Genomic DNA, 20,800 nt, shown 5'->3' with positions numbered 1-20,800 from the left:
CACTTTCAGTCAGCGACTGCTCCTACTGGTGTTAATTGGCCATCAGACAGTCAGTAATGACAGGGTATTGACGGGAAGAGGATACCTAAGACAAGTCTGTAAAACAGCTTCCATGCAGACCGGGTGGCAGAGTAATCCATCCTGGCCTAGGTACACAATGTCTGCTCAGCTGAGGTGAATTTTGTAAGGAAACTGTTGCAGGAGGTAATTTTGGAGTAACTATCCTTTCTACCCATAATATAATGCTTTGGTACATTCCATTGTGATCCTTGCCCTGATTCATCTTTGAACACAATGTGAATGCAACTTGCGCTTAAAAAAAAATGGATGCAACTTGCAAGCACGTACGCCTGTATTCAAATACAAACGGATGTCAAGAAAATTTTTCATTTGAATATGGGTGTAAGTACGTTGTGGTTATATGTTACTTGCCATATGCAGAGAGACAGAACAAACTGCAGGATATGCACATGCCTATGTGCAATATAAAACCCCATAAGAACACATGCCAAAAAAAATGTATTTTATTAAATTAATTTACAGCTATTAATACTATAATCAATTCAAAAAGTTACTTTTTTCTACATTAAATATTTAAATTGGGATGCTCTTATGCATACTATACATAAAATACATTTTTATAGTTTCTCTTACTTGCACTTACACTGGGGCTCCGCATCCTCTCTCTTTCAGTGGGATTTCTTTTTTACGTTGTATAGTTTTTGATCAATAAAGGCCAACTTTGAAATTATTTGCCTGTGATATGCTGTGTAGCATACACGGAAGAAGCTGTAAACCCACCCCTACATAAAAAGATGTAGAAATATTAACATCTCTCACAGCCGGTGGACCTTTTGGAAGTGCTAGTATTTAACATAAATCAGACATATGTATGCATGAAGTGGTGACAGGGTTTAATGCAGTGGTAGGTGTACACATCCCGTTGACCTGGACCTCAGGTGGTGTCCCAGAATCTGTTTGCAATCCCCAGGTAGTTTGATATGTAATACCTGCTATTTGGGCTCCCAAACAGTACACTTATACCTTGGTGTCTCATAGAGCAGTGGCACATGAACACTTTTGGTCTGTCCTAAATAAGATTGAAAGTTTCTGGACAAAATAATATATTCATTACCCCTCACAGCCTGCACAGTCCTAAAAGGATTCTTCCTTTGTGGTGGCAGCTAAAAATCATTTGCAAATGCCACAGAGGATTGGAGAAGTTGTTTTCCTCTGAAAAGAGGGTACTGGCTGTATCTGCCACTTTTTGAAATGTTGGCAAATACTTGTTTTCCACAATTCAGTGTCTAGAGCAGAGTTGAAAAAAGAAAATGCAGACATTTTAGTACAGTATAAAACAGCTGTTTTGTTTGGTTATACATGGATTACTTGGCTTCTAATTTTCCAGGATACTTGATTATTTTCTACAGCTATTTTTAAGTGTTAACAACTCTCTCTATTAAGTGATACAGGAGTAATATACATTTAATCAGGCTTGTGATTAGCATGTCACTGCAAACATTGTCACCATGAAAACCTACAGTAAACATTCATATGCTATTATTGCAGGTCTGTAACATTGTAGCTGGCCAGCGATGCATCAAGAAACTGACTGACAATCAGACCTCCACTATGATCAAAGCAACAGCCCGGTCTGCTCCGGACAGGCAGGAAGAGATTAGCCGGCTGGTGAGTGACGTTGCACGTAATTGGTGACAAAGCACAATTTTGCTTTAGGCTTGTGTCTGTTTTAGTTATTCTGTACTTGTTTATGCATGACTCTTAAATGCTCCTGCACTGACACAGTGACGAATAGAGTTTGAAAAAGGAGTTAGTAGAGTGTATACAAAGTTTTTTGGTGAAACACTTCATTACTGCAGTAGCGATTAAATACCACATTTAAAATGCAGCTCATTAGCTGTCATTAAAATATATATATTTATTTTTAACCTGTGGACCAGTGCATCATCAAGCCATTTAAGACGAGTCTGCATAATCATTGGTTTCCAATCTGTTGTGCTCTGCCACATTTAGCCAATTTACTAATTTAAATTTGTTTCAATTTGTACAGGTCCCCAATTTCATATTCATTAAATGTAATAGCAATAATTTATTTCAGTAGACCTATAAAGTAATTAAAGGGAAATATATTCTTAATTAAAAACTGAATCATGAGTTGCAAAGTTGATTTACACACTCATTATTGATCCTGGTCAACATTTCTCTGAAGAATGCAAATGTGGTATTATTTGGCTACTTATACCTCTGGTTAAATGAAGTTGAATTTTAGTGACCTATAAGTTCTGATTGTATTTTAATTTTCGGGAGAATCTAAGACCTGCAAAATGGTGTAGTAGTGAATTTAACCTATGGTGGTCACAGTTTTGGACTAAAGTAGTGGGGGGATTGTAGTCATTGCTAGACATACCAGTTGGGTTTGCTGTGATTTACAGTTTGTCACACACTTCACACAGGCTGTTAGTGGCTATACCAGTGATGGGCAAACTACGACCCGCGGGCCAGATCTGGCCCACTTAGAGGTTCTATCCGGCCCACCAATATTTTAAAAAATTTCGTTAAAATATGCATTAAATTATTAGGGCCGACCCTGTGTGTCAGAACCTTCATTTTTATGCCTTCCCAGCTATTTCCTCCATTACACTTCATCCTCCTTCCTAAAAGGACACTTCGTATGTCAATCACTCAAACGCCCGCCCCCTAATGGCTGAAAGTCATGTGAGAAGAGATGGGCTGGGCCATATACTAAGGCGGATTTCGATTGGCTGCTGTGTTGTCAGTTAGTGGCTCACCAGAAAGACGAATCTGCAACAACCTCCTGAAATAAGTGCTGTGTCTGTACGATCGCTGCACTTATAGAGGTAACACTGCTATATAACACCCTCCCGTCCCATTCAAAAAATTTGTATTATATATTTCGATATTTGAGTTTTTTAATAAATTATATTGGCCCGCCTAAAGTTTTTCTTTTTTATTTGGCCTGCTCCTGAAAAAGTTTGCCCATAACTGGGCTATACCTTTAATCTACATTGCAATTGCTAAAATTGTAAGTTGCAGGAAAAAAGTGGTTATTTGACATGCGATGGATTCACTTTCTTCATTGAATTAAAAATGTGTATGGTGACCACATCCAAACAGTGATGAGGGTTTTTCTATTTGGGCAGGCAGAATTTTTATATTTAGAAAGGGAAAAAAAAAAGATGGAAAAAACAATACAAACTTTAGTTCTTGTTTGTGTGGGCCACATCAGGCTGATGTATTATAAGAAGAATATTTAAGCAATTTATTTGTTTGTTTGTGGGAAATAAGAGATGCTGGTCAGATTGGTGCGATAACAGATATATATGGAAGAAAAATGGCAGACAATAGGACCAGAAACTAAATAGGTCCGTGTTAGACGTGCCAGTTAAATTGCAGTCAGAAGGCGGTGTGGATGGTTGTTTAGGAAGTATGATGACCACATGAACCCTAGAAAATATATACAACAATAGCTTGGAATGTTTTTAGAGGGGTATCCTGACGTGAGTGAATATTACACATTTGTGCAAATTTTGCATGTCAACCGTAATTGGAAGTATGCAGTAATTTGGTAGATTTTGCTTTTCTGTATCTGATTCTGTATTTCTCTGAGTAGTCTTTCACCCTGCTTGTAGATGAAAAATGCAAGTTACAATCTGGATCCGTACATCCAAGAATTTGGAATCAAAGTTAAAGATGACATGACAGAGGTCACAGGAAGGGTCCTCCCAGCACCCATATTGCAGTATGGAGGCAGAGTAAGTTGTAAATATTGTTTGAAGTTGGTTCACAACGCGTGTGTGTGTTCAGTTCCTATAAAGGGTTATATGTTGTGTTTTAGATCCTGTGTGTTACATGAATACACTTATTTGTATCACATTTTTAATATTGAAGCAGAGGGGAGGTTGGAACTTTTACATGTCCATCAGGGGTCTGTGAGTGAATTGTAAATAATTGTCTAACTATCTCAGTGTGATATACTGTAGGAAAAGTGACCTTTTATATAACATCCCATTATAAGATAGCATTTTTTTCCATTGTGAGCTTTGTTGATCACTGTCAGTGATTGTAAATAAATAGTTCCTTTATTATATTTCTCTTTTCCTAGAACAGAGCGATTGCAACTCCAAACCAAGGTGTGTGGGACATGAGAGGAAAGCAGTTCTACAATGGCATTGAGATTAAAGTCTGGGCCATTGCCTGTTTCGCTCCACAGAAGCAATGCAGGGAGGAAGTACTAAAGTGAGTGCAAATATTGGCTACAAATCAGAGAGGCATGTGAACTATTAATTATGCCTTGGGTTCCCATATTGTTGGAACAGAAAGCCAGGACATCCATGTAACAAGTAGTTTAATTACTTTTTAAAAGCCACCCTTGTTCCTTGTGGGTGGTTAATAAAATGATACTGTTATATAGCAGCAACAAATTATTTTAATGAAGGTGAACAATCTGAGACTATCATGTGCTGGGAAAATTGTTGCACTGGAGTAGGGGTTGGCAACCACCTGCACATGTGCACATGGCACGCAGCCCAGTGTCCTCTGGCACGCCGCCCGAAGCTACTTTTAAAACTGAAGACTGACAAAATGGATCTGCTGTGCTTGCTCCATTGGAAATTGAATCCATTCAGTTCCACAATCCATTGGAACATGGAACTGAAGATCCACATCTTCAGTTCCATTGCGGAACTAAGACGTGTGTGCTGACGAGCTGGGTTGCACACTTGCTGCCTACATGTATTTGAATTTGAACTACGGATGCTTATATGTGACATAATGTGAACTGTGTGCACAGCTATGTGGCATAATGTGAACTGGGGGCACAGGATAATAGCTTTAAAAATAAATATACTACCAAGATTATTATAAGCGTTTCATCCCTCCCAGTCCAAGTTCCTGTAACTATCTTTGCCAGATACATAAATGGTTGTCTGTAGAGACAGACCTACAAGGGTCTGGAGCCTTGTGCAGACCAATCCTAGGTGGAGGCAGAAAGCTACCTGACATTAAAGCTTTTTATTTTACTGCATATCTGAACCACTTATTCATCGCTTTTCAATTAGGATTATTTAAGACACATAGAACTCCTATCACCCCCTCCCCTCTAGAGACTCTTCCCTGCCAACCCTCTCCATCACCATTGGTTCTACCATCATCTCCTCTCCACCACAATTTCATTGTATGGGGGTAACCCTTGACTTCTCGCTCTCCTTCACCCCTCATATACAATCCCTTGCCCAATCCTTCTGCTTCCATCTCCTCAATATAGCCCGGATCCAGACCCTTCCTCTCCACTGTTGCCACCAAATCTCTCATCCACTCTCTGATCATCTACAGTCTGGATTACTGCAACCTCCTCCTCACGGGCCTCCTACACACCCGCCTTGCTTCTGTTCAGTCTGTACTAAACGCTGCAGCCCAACTTAACCTCATCTGCCTCCTCTCTCTTTCAAGCTCTATACTGGCTCTCTCTTTGCTTCAGAATTGTCCTCAAACTCCTCACCCTCACCTATAAAGCCCTCTCTAACTCCACTGCTCCTTATCTCTTCAACCTCCTCCACTCATACTTGTTCTCGCCATCTACGTTCTGCCAGCGACTGGAGCATCACCTTCCATCTGGTCACCATCTCTCACTCCCACATTCAAAATTTCTCCCATGCTGCCCCCTTCTCTGGAACGATCTCCCCTGTTCGATCAAGCTTTCCCTCAGCCTACCAAACTTCAAACACTCCCTCAAAACCTATCTGTTCAGGTTAGCCTACCCTTCCTTCATCTAACCCTGCCCTCCTCTAACCCTCTACACTAACCACACTTTACCTCACCCTAATTCTTCCTCTGCTCCTACTTACTCTCGTTCATCTCTCCTCTTAGTTCTCATCTCCTCACCCTATCTTCCCTCTGTGTCTCCTGTCAGTCTCCCCCTCACCTTTAGATTGGAAGCTACCTTGAGCAGGGCCATCTATCCTCTTTTCTCCACTTCGTCACTTGACTCCTGCTTCTTTCTCTGCTCTTCTCCCTTGCCTTTGCTTTGATCCTGTAAGTGTCGCCCACACTATTGGGCACATGCTCAGCCCCCTTTTTTTTTTGTTTATTTATTTATTTTCCCTCCCCAGAGAACATTTGCAGCTGTTTTTTCTGCTGGGTTTGTAATTTTTGTCCTAATTGCACTTTTTTAACTGCCTGTATGCCGTGAACTGCTACCCTGTACTGTTGTCCCAAGCTCTATGTACAGTGCTTGGGGCCCTTTATGGTGCCTCATATATAAATGATGATGATAATTATATCAGAACCCTTAGGCCATTTGAAACATTATGCCTAATGTCCTTAGTATCATAATATATAATGTGGCAATAAGGCTTCTTTGTACAATCTTCTAAAACAAAAATGCATGACAGTCATAAACTAGAGTGTGAGTAGGATTTAGGTTAACCCCTTCATGAGGATTGTTGTCCAGTTAAAACTCTTCTCTACCCTTTCTCTCTCTTCTATCTCCGCTCTTATAAAATAAAATGCTTATAGCAGTGTAGTACTGATGGTACAGTGTCTAAGAAAAACTCCATAAGATACAAAAGACTATTTTTCCCTCTTTGCTAGAGACAATGCAGCCAGTTTGGTACCTTTTATCCACATATGGTGGACATGCCCAAAAAGTTCTAGGGATCAACGTCGTTAAAGCCCCATGTGTATTTTTACTATGCCATCCCCTGCCAGATGTTGATAAACATATTTAGACGATTCCTTCACACATACTAAGTGTGGCAAAATGTCTTATAGGTAAATCTTGGTAGCAGATTGGCTCCCTGTGTATATCGTAACTTCTCAACACAATCTGGTTTGTATGGAAGAAAACGTAACTTACTATTTATGTGATAAAGGAGATATATATACTCAGTAGTTGATGTGTAGTAGGAATATCTCATCTCAACATTAACCCATACTTCAGCTATATATAATTATTATTTTTTGCATTTTAGCAATTGGGTGTTATGCTATGATTTATTGTCTTGTACTTGGAGCAGTTTTATGAGCGTTCTATATTGTAAAAATATAATTCTGTGTAAAAAGTTAATTCTGTAATTTTATATATTTTTTGGGGGGATTTCGTATATACTTGTGCTTCTATATCACTAAAAAATTGAGTGTTTAAAAATGAATTGCTTCTTTAACAACACATAAATAGCACAAATATGATGACACACAAAGTGACCAATCAGACATTTGTTTTTCATTAGTCAAGCTTGCAGCTGGCAGATGAGTGTCGTGAGCCGTGACGGTGTCCCGAGCCTCCCCGACTTACTGTTTTCTCTCCAGCTGTGTCCCGGTCGTCAACATGATGACCTGGATGTCATTTCCCCCTTCGTCCTGACCTCTACACAGGGCAACGGCCAGGACGGTCTTTTCAGATAACGCTGTGTCCCGGCATGTTAAGCAGCTCGGCGCGTGTGCAAAATTAAGCAGCTTTCAGCTGATTGTGAGCCTCTGTGCCACCTCTTTTCTGATTGACCCATCAATGTATTTAAGGCAGGGTAGGCTTAAATACAGGGAGGCTAAACCCTCCCTGTATAAATCTGCTAAATCTGGTGGGCATCCAAGTACCTCTGAACAAATTAGTTCTACGGGAAAGGTGGCTGCTGTAGGTGAAGATCTCTGTCTGGTTCTAGTAGCTTATCTAAAGGAGCCAATAGTCATAACAGATGGTTTTTATTTGATTGTTTGATGTGGGTACTATTTTACCATGTTTCTAAGTAATCAGTTAATATATCATCTTTAAAATGCAGTTAATATACTTCCAAAGCACATTTATTCTTATTTTGCTGTTCATGTTTTGACCTTGGAGAGCTGTTCATTTTACCAAATATGAAATATAAAATGTTATGTCATAAGTTTTGCTGTCAATTATACTTCCAGGAATTTCACAGACCAGCTGAGGAAGATCTCAAAGGATGCTGGGATGCCCATCCAGGGTCAGCCATGCTTCTGTAAATATGCGCAGGGTGCGGACAGTGTGGAGCCAATGTTCAGACATCTTAAAAACACGTATTCTGGTCTCCAGCTCATCATCGTTATATTGCCAGGAAAAACGCCGGTATATGGTGAGAAGACTGAAATATTTCTGCCCCCTCCCCCTTCTCTACCATATCCAATTGCTCATTCATACTGGCCCCCTACTCCTGAGCTACTCTTAACATCCATAAGGCCTACATGTGTGCTGACAAGCAGAAGCTTTGTTATGGCAACCGCTCTGTTGATCCTCAATTTGAACACTGGGAACCCGCTGCTGCTCTCTCTATGTTGTTTGTAGCTAAATTTTAAACTGCTCACCTCCTCACTATTTAACTCCCAAGCTATTTGTGGATCAAAAAGACTCTGTGACTGAAGAGAGGAGGGGGATATCTGTTGCAGGTACTGCTTGTGTGGGCAGTACAGCAGGTTTTTATATTTTTATTTATTTTTTTCATTTAAAACACAAGGCCAGCCCATACTTTTTAAAACAATTTGTTTAATAAAAAATAGTGCATTTTATGGCCTGACAAATAAATAAGATCCACAACACTTGTTTATTAGGAGAGAAGATTTCCTAAAACTCCAAAATTGACATGATTGTACTATTCCCAGTGTTTCTGCAGTTATGAAGAAAAAATGGAATACAGCTGTAGAACTTCTTGAACATTAAACCTTTCTTTAGCTTTTTAATCTTTGTGTGTGAGAATGTATTTTTATTGTACGAGGATCAGAGTGCCATTAATTAATGTTTAGTTGTTGTAAAAGCAACTTATATAAAACTCAAAACATTTTGCATCTGTTGTGTCCATGCACTGTTACTACACATTAATATATTGTTATTCTTGTCGTTACAATATCGTAATTCTGTTCTGAGATTGAAAAATTTAGTGCGGAGTATGGTAAAGCATTTTTTTTTAGGTATAGCAATCTCTTTGTTTCCAGCGGAAGTGAAACGTGTTGGAGACACTCTACTTGGCATGGCCACCCAGTGTGTCCAGGTGAAAAATGTGGTGAAGACCTCCCCGCAGACCCTCAGCAACTTGTGTCTGAAGATTAATGTAAAACTGGGCGGGATCAACAACATCTTGGTGCCTCATCAACGGTATTGTTTGGCTTTTTCTTATTACCAGAAATCACACATAAATGCCCTTATTTGAAGGAGTTTGTCATCTTTTAAAAGGGACAACTGAAATGATAGTACAGCTTTTCGCTAAAGGATTTAACATTGTTTCCATTTTCAAAGGTTGCTAAACATTGTCAGAGTTATTAGTTCACTACAGTGCACAAAAATATAAGGATAATTTGTCTAAATCTCAGGCGTTGTCTCTCCTAGTTGCTTGTCCTGTTGGGTGAAAAAACACTGTTTGGATGGTGTTCTGTTTATGGTGTTTGAAAGTCCAAATGAGCACATCATGTGTTGCTGTCTTGTCTAATCTTAGACCCTGATGTTCTCCTTGCATGGTTTGAATAGCAGCAGTTAAAATCACTTTTTTAATAAGGGGGTGCCTGTCGTCTAGGTTTCTGCCCACCTCTTTTTACAAAGAGGTGGGCAGAAACAAAAGACCTCAACGTCTATGGAGAATTGTGCTAGAATAAAACCAGCTGTAGAAAAATGTATGTATACCTAATGGGACAGGTTTGTGTATATAGATAGAGAGATATAATAAAAATATATATATTTTTTATTATTTTTTTCGAAGTGGGCTGGTGTGCGATGGTATGCCATACAACAACTTCCCCTACTGCCTTCATTGAAAAACTATCAAATTCCATTCACTTATAAAATTCCTCTTCGACCACCAATATATAGTACACCAACCAGCTACAACACTAAAACCACCTTTTACGTCGCCAAAACAAGCTCTGAAGGTGTCCTGTGGTATCTGGCACAAAGAAGTTAGCAGCAGATCCTTTAAGTCTTGTAAGTTGTGAGGTGGGGCCTCCATGGCTCATACTTATATTTCCAGCACATGCCACGGATGCTCTTATCGGATTGAGATCAGGAGAATTTGGAGGCCAAGTCAACACCTTGAACTATTTGTCATGTTCCTCAAACCACTCCTGAACAATTTTTGCAGTGTGGCAAGGCGCATCATCCTGCTGAAAGAGGCCACTGCCATCAGGGAATACCGTTGCCATGAAGGGGTGTATTTGGTCTGCAGCAATGTTTAGTTAGGTGGACTGTGTCAAAGTAACATCCACATGAAAGCCAGGACCCAAGGTTTCCCAGCAGAACATTGCCCAGAGTATCACACTGCCTGCGGTTGCTTGCTTTCTTCCCGTAAGTGCATCATGGTGCCATCTCTTCCCCAGGTAAACGACATGCACTCAGCCTTTCACATGATGTAAAGCAAAACATGATTCATCAGACCAGGCCTCCTTCCGTTGCTTCATGGTCCAGTTCTGGCGCTCAAGTGCCCATTGCTCGGTATATCTATCATACACAGAACTACAGACAATGGACATGACATGTCCCTTGCCAATCCCTGGATCTTTTCGTCACACCTGGTGTTCCTATCCTTATGTGCATACCGTTTGTATTAGCAGATTTTAAACCTAAGTCTTTACCTATGTTTACCTATTTTTCTGCCCGACTGCTCCTGGGCTATACAATATACATGTACTGCAAAGTTTATCTTTGCTCCAAACTTGCTTGCTTGTTTTTGTGTATTTTTTTTTTTTGTAGATGTTCAGACAATACTACTACTATTGTGAAGATACTAACAAGGATGTTTAAGTTCTTGGTTTTGCCTTATGACAGATCTGCGGTCTTCCAGCAGCCAGTCATTTTTCTCGGAGCAGATGTGACGCACCCACCCGCTGGAGATGGAAAGAAGCCCTCAATCACCGCGGTGAGAAACCAAACCACGTAGAAGGCTGACTACCCAATCTAGTTCACCTAATGTTCTATTAATGTAGGAAATGCTTAATGCCTATTATAACTAATGGTTTTAACATATCATCACTTGACTATTTCAAACGCACGTCAAATAATCGTTAAATATTGATTCAAGGCCGCAAATTCTAAGTTATGAATGCATAAGTAGTCTGTTTTATGTATACTCAAGACCAAGGATGCTTGAACTTATGTGAGCAAGGAAGGTTAAATGTAGCTTTTAAGAGTCCAATAAATGCTCAAAAAAATTACCAAAGTCAAAAATAGGAACTGACATTTGGCACTTTTTGGCTTAATTCAGGTTGTAGGCAGTATGGATGCTCATCCAAGCAGATACTGTGCTACAGTGAGAGTGCAGCGCCCTCGGCAAGAGATCATTGAGGACCTTTCCTACATGGTGAGGGAGCTTCTCATCCAGTTCTACAAGTCTACACGCTTCAAACCCACCAGAATCATCTTCTATCGCGATGGTGTTCCAGAAGGGCAACTCCCACAGGTAATTTAACAGGAAATGCAAGTTTAAAGAACTTTTCATTGGCTTGAGAAATAAGTCCTGTGAGAGCCTAATTGTTTGCCCTGTCAGATACTACACTATGAGCTGCTGGCAATCCGGGATGCATGTATCAAACTGGAGAAGGATTACCAACCTGGAATCACCTACATTGTGGTGCAAAAACGTCACCACACACGTCTCTTTTGTGCTGACCGAAGTGAGCGGGTATGTGGTGTCATGTTATTATACAAGTGGTTGTTGTTTTTTATTGCAATAGTCAGTGGGATGATGTCGTATTATTTTTTTTATTTTTTTTACAGTGCTATTTATGGGGTACAGTACATTATTATGACCTGCAGATGTCACTACTGCCATTGCTGAAAATATTTACCTTTTCTTAAACGGTGTCATGCCACCAGAATGTACAACAAATAACAATTACTCTACAGCATACATATGCTTGCTTTTTATTTTTATTTCTGTGCAATATTTCACAGATTGGAAAAAGTGGTAACATTCCTGCAGGAACAACCGTTGACACCAACATCACACATCCATTTGAGTTTGATTTTTATCTGTGCAGTCATGCGGGTATCCAGGTAATATGCAACAAATTATCTGTAGGGACACGGTAGCAATAATCTCATGTAGAGAAGTTAAACTTTGCACATCCGCTTTACTGTAATGATTTTTCTGTTGCATAGGATTAGCTATTTGAAATCTGGGAGTTGGGAAATCGCGGGGTAGCAACATGCATTGTATGCTTTTTATGAGAGCAGTACATATGCAAAAGTCACCTTAATAGTTCAATGAATACTGGTGAAAGATGAAAATTTGTATAATCCGAGATGGTTTGGGGACGTTTTAAAATCTGTAAACTGCAGGGATTAATGGAACAATATTCTATTGACTGTTGGGATGTACAAGCTTTAAAAATATTGATAAATATTCCCTTGTGTCATGCTATTTATTGAGCTTAGCGTTGCCTTTCTTAGAGACCTTTTAAACAAGTGTATCATATGTGTCTTCATGTATAGGATAGCACAGTGGTCAGTATTGCTGCCTCACAGCATAGGGGTCATAGGCTTGATTCCAACTATGACCCTATCTGTGTGAAGTGTGTATGTTCTCCCGTGTTTTGAGTGCATTGCCTCTGAGTTCTCCTGTTTCTTTCCACAGTTCCAAAATATACAGATATGTTAATTGCCTTAAGACGAAATGGACCTTAGAGTATAGTTGCCTACTCTCCCGGAATTTTTGTCAAAGTTGGGAAGTATGCCTTAGTGTGTGTGTGTGTGTGTTCTGTAGGGATTTATAATACAGGCTCCAATGAAGCAGGGAATGTGTGACTACAGAGCTGCGTAATATGATCAGGGCTTTGTATCAACAATCATAAGAATGATCCTGTGTATGTTTAATTTAATACCTTACTGAGCCTGGGGCAAATTCACACATTTGTGGACTCCCTTACCCCTTTGCAGAGCTCAAGAAGTAACTTGTAATTGTAATTTAAAATAGCAGCAAAAAGAATTGGAGATAATGAATGATTCCTTCAGATAAAAATTAGTCATGTATAAAAGTCTGTTTCCATATAAATGTTCTATGCATTCTAGACCTTTGAACTTTAGAATAGTTTAAAAAAAAACAAAAAAAAAAAACTTTATTGAAGGAACGAGGAAATACAATAAAACCACAAACAAGTTCTAGCACCCCTACAGAATTGTTTCCACATTATTATATAGTTTTTAAAGGGCAACTGGTAGAGACAGATTCAGGGACAGGTGCAAAGCAGAATAAAAGGAACTATACTAACAATAGCGCTAAATAAATAACCTCAAAAAGAGGACAAACATAATTCCTGAACATGGGGGTGGGGGAACGGCAGAATGACTTACAAATCTGGACGTCATAAACTGTATAAGATTACAAGAGTCCTTCCCGGGGACAGTGTCCAGAATATTGAAATGATGACTCACCCAGGTATACCTCAAGGAGGAGTTGACGTTCTTGGGAGATGCTGCCTAGAATCCCGTTTTCTAAAGTGGGCCCATATGGCATTGAATTTAAGCTGTTTATTGTGGAGGTAGTACGTGACTTTAGAACAAGTCTCTGGTGGCTAAAACGTAAGTAAAAGATTGACGGCTCTGCAAATCAGAAGACAGCTCCTTGGTTCTCCAATGGAACGCTTCAGGCTCATCATCGCCACAAAATATAAGGACAGTTATAGGAATAGTACAACCCTTCTGTTTTTACCCAAAGACTGTTATAGTACAGTTCTAGTGTGCTTGGAAGATTTATATAAAAATTGCCTTTTAACATGTTTTATTTAGTGAAATCCATTATCTCTTTATTTCTTTTTGCGTTTTTATGTACTCCCAAAACTTTTTTTTTTTGTTTTGTCATTTTTTTTCTGTAGATGATATACATTTAAAAAAAATACATTTTTAGAAATTGCATGAAGCACACACAATTCCATTTTCTTTTCTGGCACATATGTGAATATATATTATATACAAGAAAAAGGAAAAGGTTTTTTCTATGTTTACTTTTACATTTCCACTGGTACAAATTATGCCATGTGGCAATTCCCTGCAGTCTTACAATTTAGGGAGAGCTGTTTTATAATAATTTAAGACTTTGCAGTGGAGGTATCATGATCTTGCTTTCGCAATATGCACAGACAGCTGTGCCCGCCTCCTTCCCATCTTATTGGGTATAGAGGTTGTATTTATCATAGTAATCCATTGATCTCTGTAATGACCAATATTCCAGCTGCGTTAACTGGATAAAAAGAGAACTTTCTTTTTTCTTTTTGTTTTGTTTTATTTACCCATAGTTTCGTCATCAATAGCTATTTATATAGTGCCACTAATTCCTCAGCACTGTACAAAGAACTCGCTCGCATCAGTCCCTGCCCCATTGGAGCTTGCAGTCTAAATTAACTAACAAACACACACATATACAATTTTTTTTTTTATAGCAGCCAATTAACCTACTAGTATGTTTTTGGAGTGTGGGAGGAAACCCACACAAACACAGGGAGAACATACAAATTCCACACAGATAAGGCCATGGTCAAGAATTGAACTCCTGACCCCAGTGCTGTGAGGTAGAAGTGCGAACCACTAAGCCACCGTGCTGTCTGCGTTTTATTTTTAACTTTACCGAGAAGGTCTCAGGAACACACACACAGACACTTCCTTTTGAAACAATGGTCTGTCGCCGTCTTAGGCTATTATGCTTCTGAGATAGGTCTACTATTGAGGTTCATGTGCTAGGATGTGTACTGGTAAGCCCAGAATAAATGTCCCTACACTTATTGATTGTCATTGACCAGTGTGTAGCTTTGTATTACTGCTATTCTGTTTCTATTTATATGTGAATCGTGCATGCCGGATAAACCATTTCTGTACTGAATTACCTAAGGTTACATGTCACACACACCAGTGAGAATGTACATTCCCCTTTTTGCTTTTCAACCATTGGGGGACACTGCGAGACATTGGGGTATAATAGATGGACTAGTAGTTAAGTCACTTATCATAACATCTTTGAGAATACATTCCTCTCCTACTATGCCTCTCCTCTCTGGAAGCTACTTCCGCTTTAGTTAAAGTGCTAGAGGAGTAGGGCGGGTTTGTATGGGCTCCTGCCCATATAGCTTAATTGTCAAACTTTTACAATGCTAGTTGGTGTGTCACCACAGAGACCCCCTGTTAAGACCCAGTGAGTAAATAGCTTGTTGGCTTGCTTCAGTCAGGGTCCCTGCATAGGGGTCTGCAGCCTGGTAGGTTAATTGGCTGCTAACAAATTGACCCTAGTCTGTGTGTGTCTGTGTGTGCCTCTCTCTGTCTATCTGTGTGTGTGTGTGTGTGTGTGTGTGTGTATGTTAGGGAATTTAGACTGTAAGCTCCAATGGGGCAGGGACTGATGTGAGTGAGTTCTCTGTACAGCGCTGCGGAATTAGTGGCGCTATATAAATTGATGATGATAATGATGATGTCTGCTTCACTCTCTCTCCTGACACTGTATCTGCCTGCCGTCCCCACTATAACAGGAGACTTTTTTGTTATTTTTGTTTACGGGAGTGAAGCTACACAGCCTCTTCTGTCTGCAAGCTGGTCGGATGGAAGTCTCCCTAGAATCTAGCAGAAGGAGTGCTGGGTCTATCAGCTATAACTATTCCACAAGATGGTACTCCATTAGCAGTCAACATCGCTGTGGAGTCCGGCATTTCAGACCAACCAGGCCCTTCCATGGCATCTGTCTGCAGAGTTGACAGGAGGGGAAGAGATAGCCGATAGCTACTAACTGTGAGTAGGCTGTTTACTGCACTTTGGAGGCGGCCATTATGAGGACAGTTCTAGGGGGCAGTACCCATTCTCCTTGACATTGTTGGCAGGCTTGCCCACACGTTAGCAGCCGTTTCCCTGCACTAGTGATACGCTGTCTGACTGAACTTTTTTTGCTCAGGATGAGTACTATCAGTGCCCACTCCTGTCTGGTACCAATTTTTGGTCTCATTAACTGTCCATTAACTGAATATACAGCTTTACCACCTGTCTTTTTTTTTTTATAGCGTTGTAATCTTCGTTTTCTCTGTGGGAACAAAACTTGCTGTAAATCAGTGTAGTGTGTCTCAGGGTGCATTTTATGTGTCCATAATTAAGTTAACCCTTCTTGGAGTAGGGTTCATCCGATGGTTGTAGCATTTTATTGGACAATAATTTGGAGAAAAAAAAGTAACCAATTTATTACCATAATTATGTCTGCAAAAGGGACTTCCAAGCCTAAGGGGCATGCAGGAATGTCTGTGTTACATTATACCTGTGCCAAATGTAAAGTGAAATTATTTTATGGACACCCTGGCCCGAATGCCCTGTGTGCAGCTTGCGAAGCTGAGTTCTGTGATCAGTGTGCACCCGCCACAGTATTGACAGCCCTGGAGAAGCCAGGTTGCTGGCGACATCCATAGCCGAACTCACTAGGGTGATGTCATGGTCCACAGAGGTAGGCATTTAAGGTCCTACCTTAAATGCCCCACACACTCAGTCCTCACTGCCTCTACATCCAGTTAGTAGAGCCTCTCAGACTGAGAAAAGCTTGGCAGTATTCCTGGCTAAATCCACCCAGGGCTTGGCGCGGGCTTCCTCTTCTCTAGAACGCCTGCTTACCGTCCTCCAGAGGACTTCCAGTAAATGCTTGGTTCCTGACTCCTTTCAGGCCCACTAACAGGGATTCTGAAAATTCTTCTGCGGAAGATGGTGAGTTGCTCTTAGAATCTGGGGGGAAGCAGTTGTATGGTCCAGAGAACACCACCACACAGGGTGTGGATAATGTAATTCTGGATGTTAGACACACATTAGGTTTCGCAGAACCGGGGCTGGGGATTCCCCCGTGTTTTTCTCTTTTTTTTTTTTTTTAAAAAAAACAAAAAACCAAAAGACTCATATTGGTTTTTCTCCCATCTCCTCCACTTTTGGAAATGGTGTCTGATGCCTGACAGGAGCCTAATAAACAATTTCAGATGTCAGGTAGATTTGAATCTATCTACCCACTCCCAGCAGAGGAATCTGTAAAATAGGGGAGGTGCCCCCAGATTAGATTCTCCAGTAGCTCGCCTCATCACTACCATGGCCATCCCTGCACAGGGAGCAGCTTCACTCAGTGACCCAATGGGCAAGAAATGTGACTTTCTTATTCAAAGGTCGTGGCGGGTAGTCTGTTTTGGCCTAATATGTCCACGTCCTTGGTCAACAAGGCCATTCAGGGGAGGGGAGGGCAGAGCTATTGGCCAAGGGACTCCAGGACAATCTGCCTAGAGCAAATCTTTTCAGGCTGGCAGTACACATCCAGGAGGTCTCAGGCTATGTGGGTCAGGCATCCCTGGATGAAGTGTGGGTCACTTCCAGACTCTCTGACCTCATCATTGCAGCCCACTGCTCCTTGTGGCTGAGTTCTGATTAGACATGGGACCTCCAAGCTGAATGACAAGGTTACAGCATGACTGGTTTTCTCACTACAAAATTGTGGTGGGGGTCCACCTCCCGCACTTCCTGGAACAGTGGCGTCCATCGACCACAGATACTTGGTTCAGGGAGTCGTGACATTTGGTTACGTCATTGACCTGATACAATTTTCCTCATGCAGACTCTTCACCACAGCTCTGCCCTTTTGCCCTTACAGGTGCCTGGCGCTTCAGGAAGCCATCAGAAAACTGCTATATTCTTGGGTTGTTGTCCCTGTCCCACAGCTGGAAAGAGAGTTGGAGTTTTACAGCAATCTTTCTGAAGCCGGACGACTTTTTTAGTCTGCAATTCTGAAACCTGCAGACCCTCAACAAAGAGGGTCAGTGTGCTGTAATTTCAGATGTAATCCTTGCGCTCCGTGATTTTAGACATAGAACAGGGAGTTTTCCTGGCATCAATCGACATAAAGGATGCCTACTTGCATGTACCTATCTGGGAGTAACATCAAGGTCTCCTTTGCTTTTTAGGAAGAAACAATCTTTTTCCGTTCAGGTCCCTGCCCTTCGGCCCGGCATTTGCTCCAAAGATGTTCACCAAGGTGATGGCCGTCAAGGGGTGGATCCTGTGATCTCAAGGGGTCACTGTCATACTCTATTTGGCCTATCTGTTGCTGAAGGCACCGTCCGCATCGCTGCTCATGCAGCACATCCAGTTCACAAGTTTTCTGGAAGTCCACAGCTGGGTGTGCTAAACCTATCCAAGTACCCCCTGCGCAACAAATGCATTTTCTGGGCCTCCCCTTCAACACGGTGACAGAGAGGATGTACCTCCCAGATTAATCTTTTGTTCTAGGCAAAAATCAGGTCTATCCTGGCAAGGAGAGCGGTCTCTTTTTTTTTTCTATTGCATAAAGCCGTTTGGGTCTATGGTGTCTGTGTTCGAGGCAGTGCTCTTTGTGCATTTCCACACTCAATCTCTCTAGAGTGAGATTCTCCAGAAATAGTCCGGATCCCCACTGCATTTGGTTAGGCAGATCATCACACTGTCCGGGGCCATGCACCTCTCCCTTTCATGATTGTTAGCCAGAGCAAATCTGGAAAAAGTTCAATCCTTGTGCGCAAGAACATGGACCCTGGTCACCACAGACGCCAGTCTGTCCGACTGAGGCGTGTTTATCGGTCCTCTCTGTTTTCAGGGCCTCTGGTCCAAACGGGAGGTTGCACTGCCCATCAAAGTGCTGGCACTCTGGGCAGTTCACAGAGCTTTGCTTTAGAGTCAACTCTTTCTGACCGGGAGTCCCCTGAAGATACAATCCGACAATGCCGTGGCTTACCTGAACCATTGACATGGCGATGAGAGAGACGATGAGGATCATGTCCTAGGCGGAATGCCATGATCCGGGTATCTCAGTCATCTTCATCCCAGGGGTGGAAACCTGGGAAGCCAAATTTCTCAGTCAAAAAAGGTTCCACCCCGGGGAATGGTTCCTTCACGAGGAAGTCTTTGTCATTCTGGTACAAAGCTGGGGCCAGCCTCACGGCTTCCCGACTAAACTTCCGAATTTCTCTCTACTGCTCAAAGGAACTTAAGAGCGCGTGGTACATGGATGCCATGACAATTCCGTGGCACTTCAGGCTTGTGTACCTGTTCCCCATGCTTCTGTGGGTGCTAAAAAGGGAATGCATTCCAACAATTCTGGTGGCCCTAGATTCGCCGGGCATGGCACTCGGACATTCAGGGAATGGCGGCAGGTTCTCCATTCCGACTTCCTCTTTGTTCAGACCTTCTAGTTCAAGGTTCTTTTGCCATTCCTTAGATTGTCTGACTTTGACGGACTGGCTGTTGAGATCCTGACTATCGGGGCCCAAAGGTTCTCACCAGGTGTGGTGAGAACCAGGTGTGGTGAGAACCATGATCAAGACGTGTCTCATCCTCAGCCATATATTATCAGGTTTGGAAGGTTTACATTCTCAGGGGGTTCCAAATTTCCTGTTTAAATCTCTCCCTTCTTACAGGTGGCCTTGGATAAGGGATTACGTTTTGTTTCCCTAAAACTGCAGGTTTCTGTGCACTCTACTCTTTCATTGCCAGCTAGCAGTTTTCAGGGATATACAAACATTTCTTTAGGGGGTTGTACACGTTCAGCCGCCCTTTGCCTATCCAGTAAAACCATGGGATCTCAATCTTGTGCTACGGCCTCTCACTAAGGATCCCTTTGAGCTGTTGGATTCAGTGGCATTACAATATGTCACTTGGAAGACTGTATACCTTCTAGCCATCTCCTCTGCTTGGCAAGTGTCAGAGTTGGGAGCTGCAATCCCCCTTTTTTTTGGTGCTCCGCGATAAACCCTCCTTTTGGACATGGTTTGGGCCCTTCAGTGTTTTATGTCAAATGCATGGGTACTTTCCGTAAGTCGAACATCCTCTTCGTTCTCTGACACTCATAAACGAGTTTGGCCTGTGTCCAAGCAATCCATTGCTCGCTTGATTACACCCACCATCATCATCCTCATCATTCGGAATAGATATATTTACTAATTCTGCAGCGCTGTACAGAGTTCGCTCACGTCTGTCCCTGCCCCGTTGGAGCTTACAGTCTAATATTCCTAACACACACACACACACACACACACACACACCCACACACCAAGAGAGATTAAGGTAAATTTAATAGCAGCCAATTAACCTACCAGTATAATTTTGGAGTGTGGGAGAAAACCGGAGCACCCAGTGGAAACCCACGCAAACATGGGGAGAACATACAAACCCCACACAGATAAGGCTAGGGTCAGGAATCGTCCTCATGACCCCAGTGCTATAGACAACATCTCCACTTTTTCAAACCAGCAGTTTTAGTAAGAAATGGACTGTCACAAATTAGGTTATAGCTAGGAGTGCAATTCTGACAGGCAGATAGAACAGTTATTAAGCTGGATGTAGTTGCTAAAAACAGTAAGCATAACAAACCTTTAAGAATTTAATGTATTCTTTATTTTTCCCCCCAGAAATATGTTGGTTACAAAAAACATTCACTAAATATATTTTTACCAGATGAAACCACTGACTACTCTTAGTAGGGTACAAAAATGTTGACAAGATTACCGGGATAAATTATGAATTATTTGGGACAATTTTCTTTTACCTCTCTGCAGGGCACCAGCCGTCCCTCCCATTACTATGTTCTTTGGGATGACAACCGATTTACAGCTGATGAGCTCCAGATCCTCACTTACCAGCTTTGTCACACATATGTGCGCTGTACACGGTCTGTTTCCATACCTGCGCCTGCATACTATGCTCGACTGGTTGCATTCAGAGCACGGTACCACCTAGTGGATAAGGAACATGACAGGTTTGTCAGTTTTGTTCATTCTATGCTTAAAGTTCACATATGAGATGTCT

The 20,800-nt window shown here is 41.5% G+C and overlaps 1 protein-coding gene across 2 annotated transcripts in view; it reads left to right on the top strand.

Moving 5' to 3' along the window:
• LOC142138642 (protein argonaute-1) overlaps positions 1-20,800 on the top strand; it is a 75,985-nt gene that overhangs the window by 51,768 nt on the left and 3,417 nt on the right. For both annotated transcript variants that reach the window (XM_075195472.1, XM_075195471.1), the window contains exons 9-18: positions 1,570-1,689; positions 3,672-3,794; positions 4,145-4,278; positions 7,945-8,129; positions 8,983-9,142; positions 10,802-10,892; positions 11,238-11,432; positions 11,520-11,654; positions 11,927-12,028; positions 20,551-20,750. In XM_075195472.1, coding sequence (XP_075051573.1) covers positions 1,570-1,689; positions 3,672-3,794; positions 4,145-4,278; positions 7,945-8,129; positions 8,983-9,142; positions 10,802-10,892; positions 11,238-11,432; positions 11,520-11,654; positions 11,927-12,028; positions 20,551-20,750 — 1,445 coding nt within the window. The remainder of the gene's footprint in view (positions 1-1,569; positions 1,690-3,671; positions 3,795-4,144; positions 4,279-7,944; positions 8,130-8,982; positions 9,143-10,801; positions 10,893-11,237; positions 11,433-11,519; positions 11,655-11,926; positions 12,029-20,550; positions 20,751-20,800) is intronic.

This window comes from Mixophyes fleayi, chromosome 2, assembly GCF_038048845.1.
Source record: "Mixophyes fleayi isolate aMixFle1 chromosome 2, aMixFle1.hap1, whole genome shotgun sequence".
NCBI lineage: Eukaryota > Metazoa > Chordata > Amphibia > Anura > Limnodynastidae > Mixophyes > Mixophyes fleayi.
Note: the sequence above shows the minus strand (reverse complement) of the source record. Positions and strands in the feature narration are given on the sequence as shown.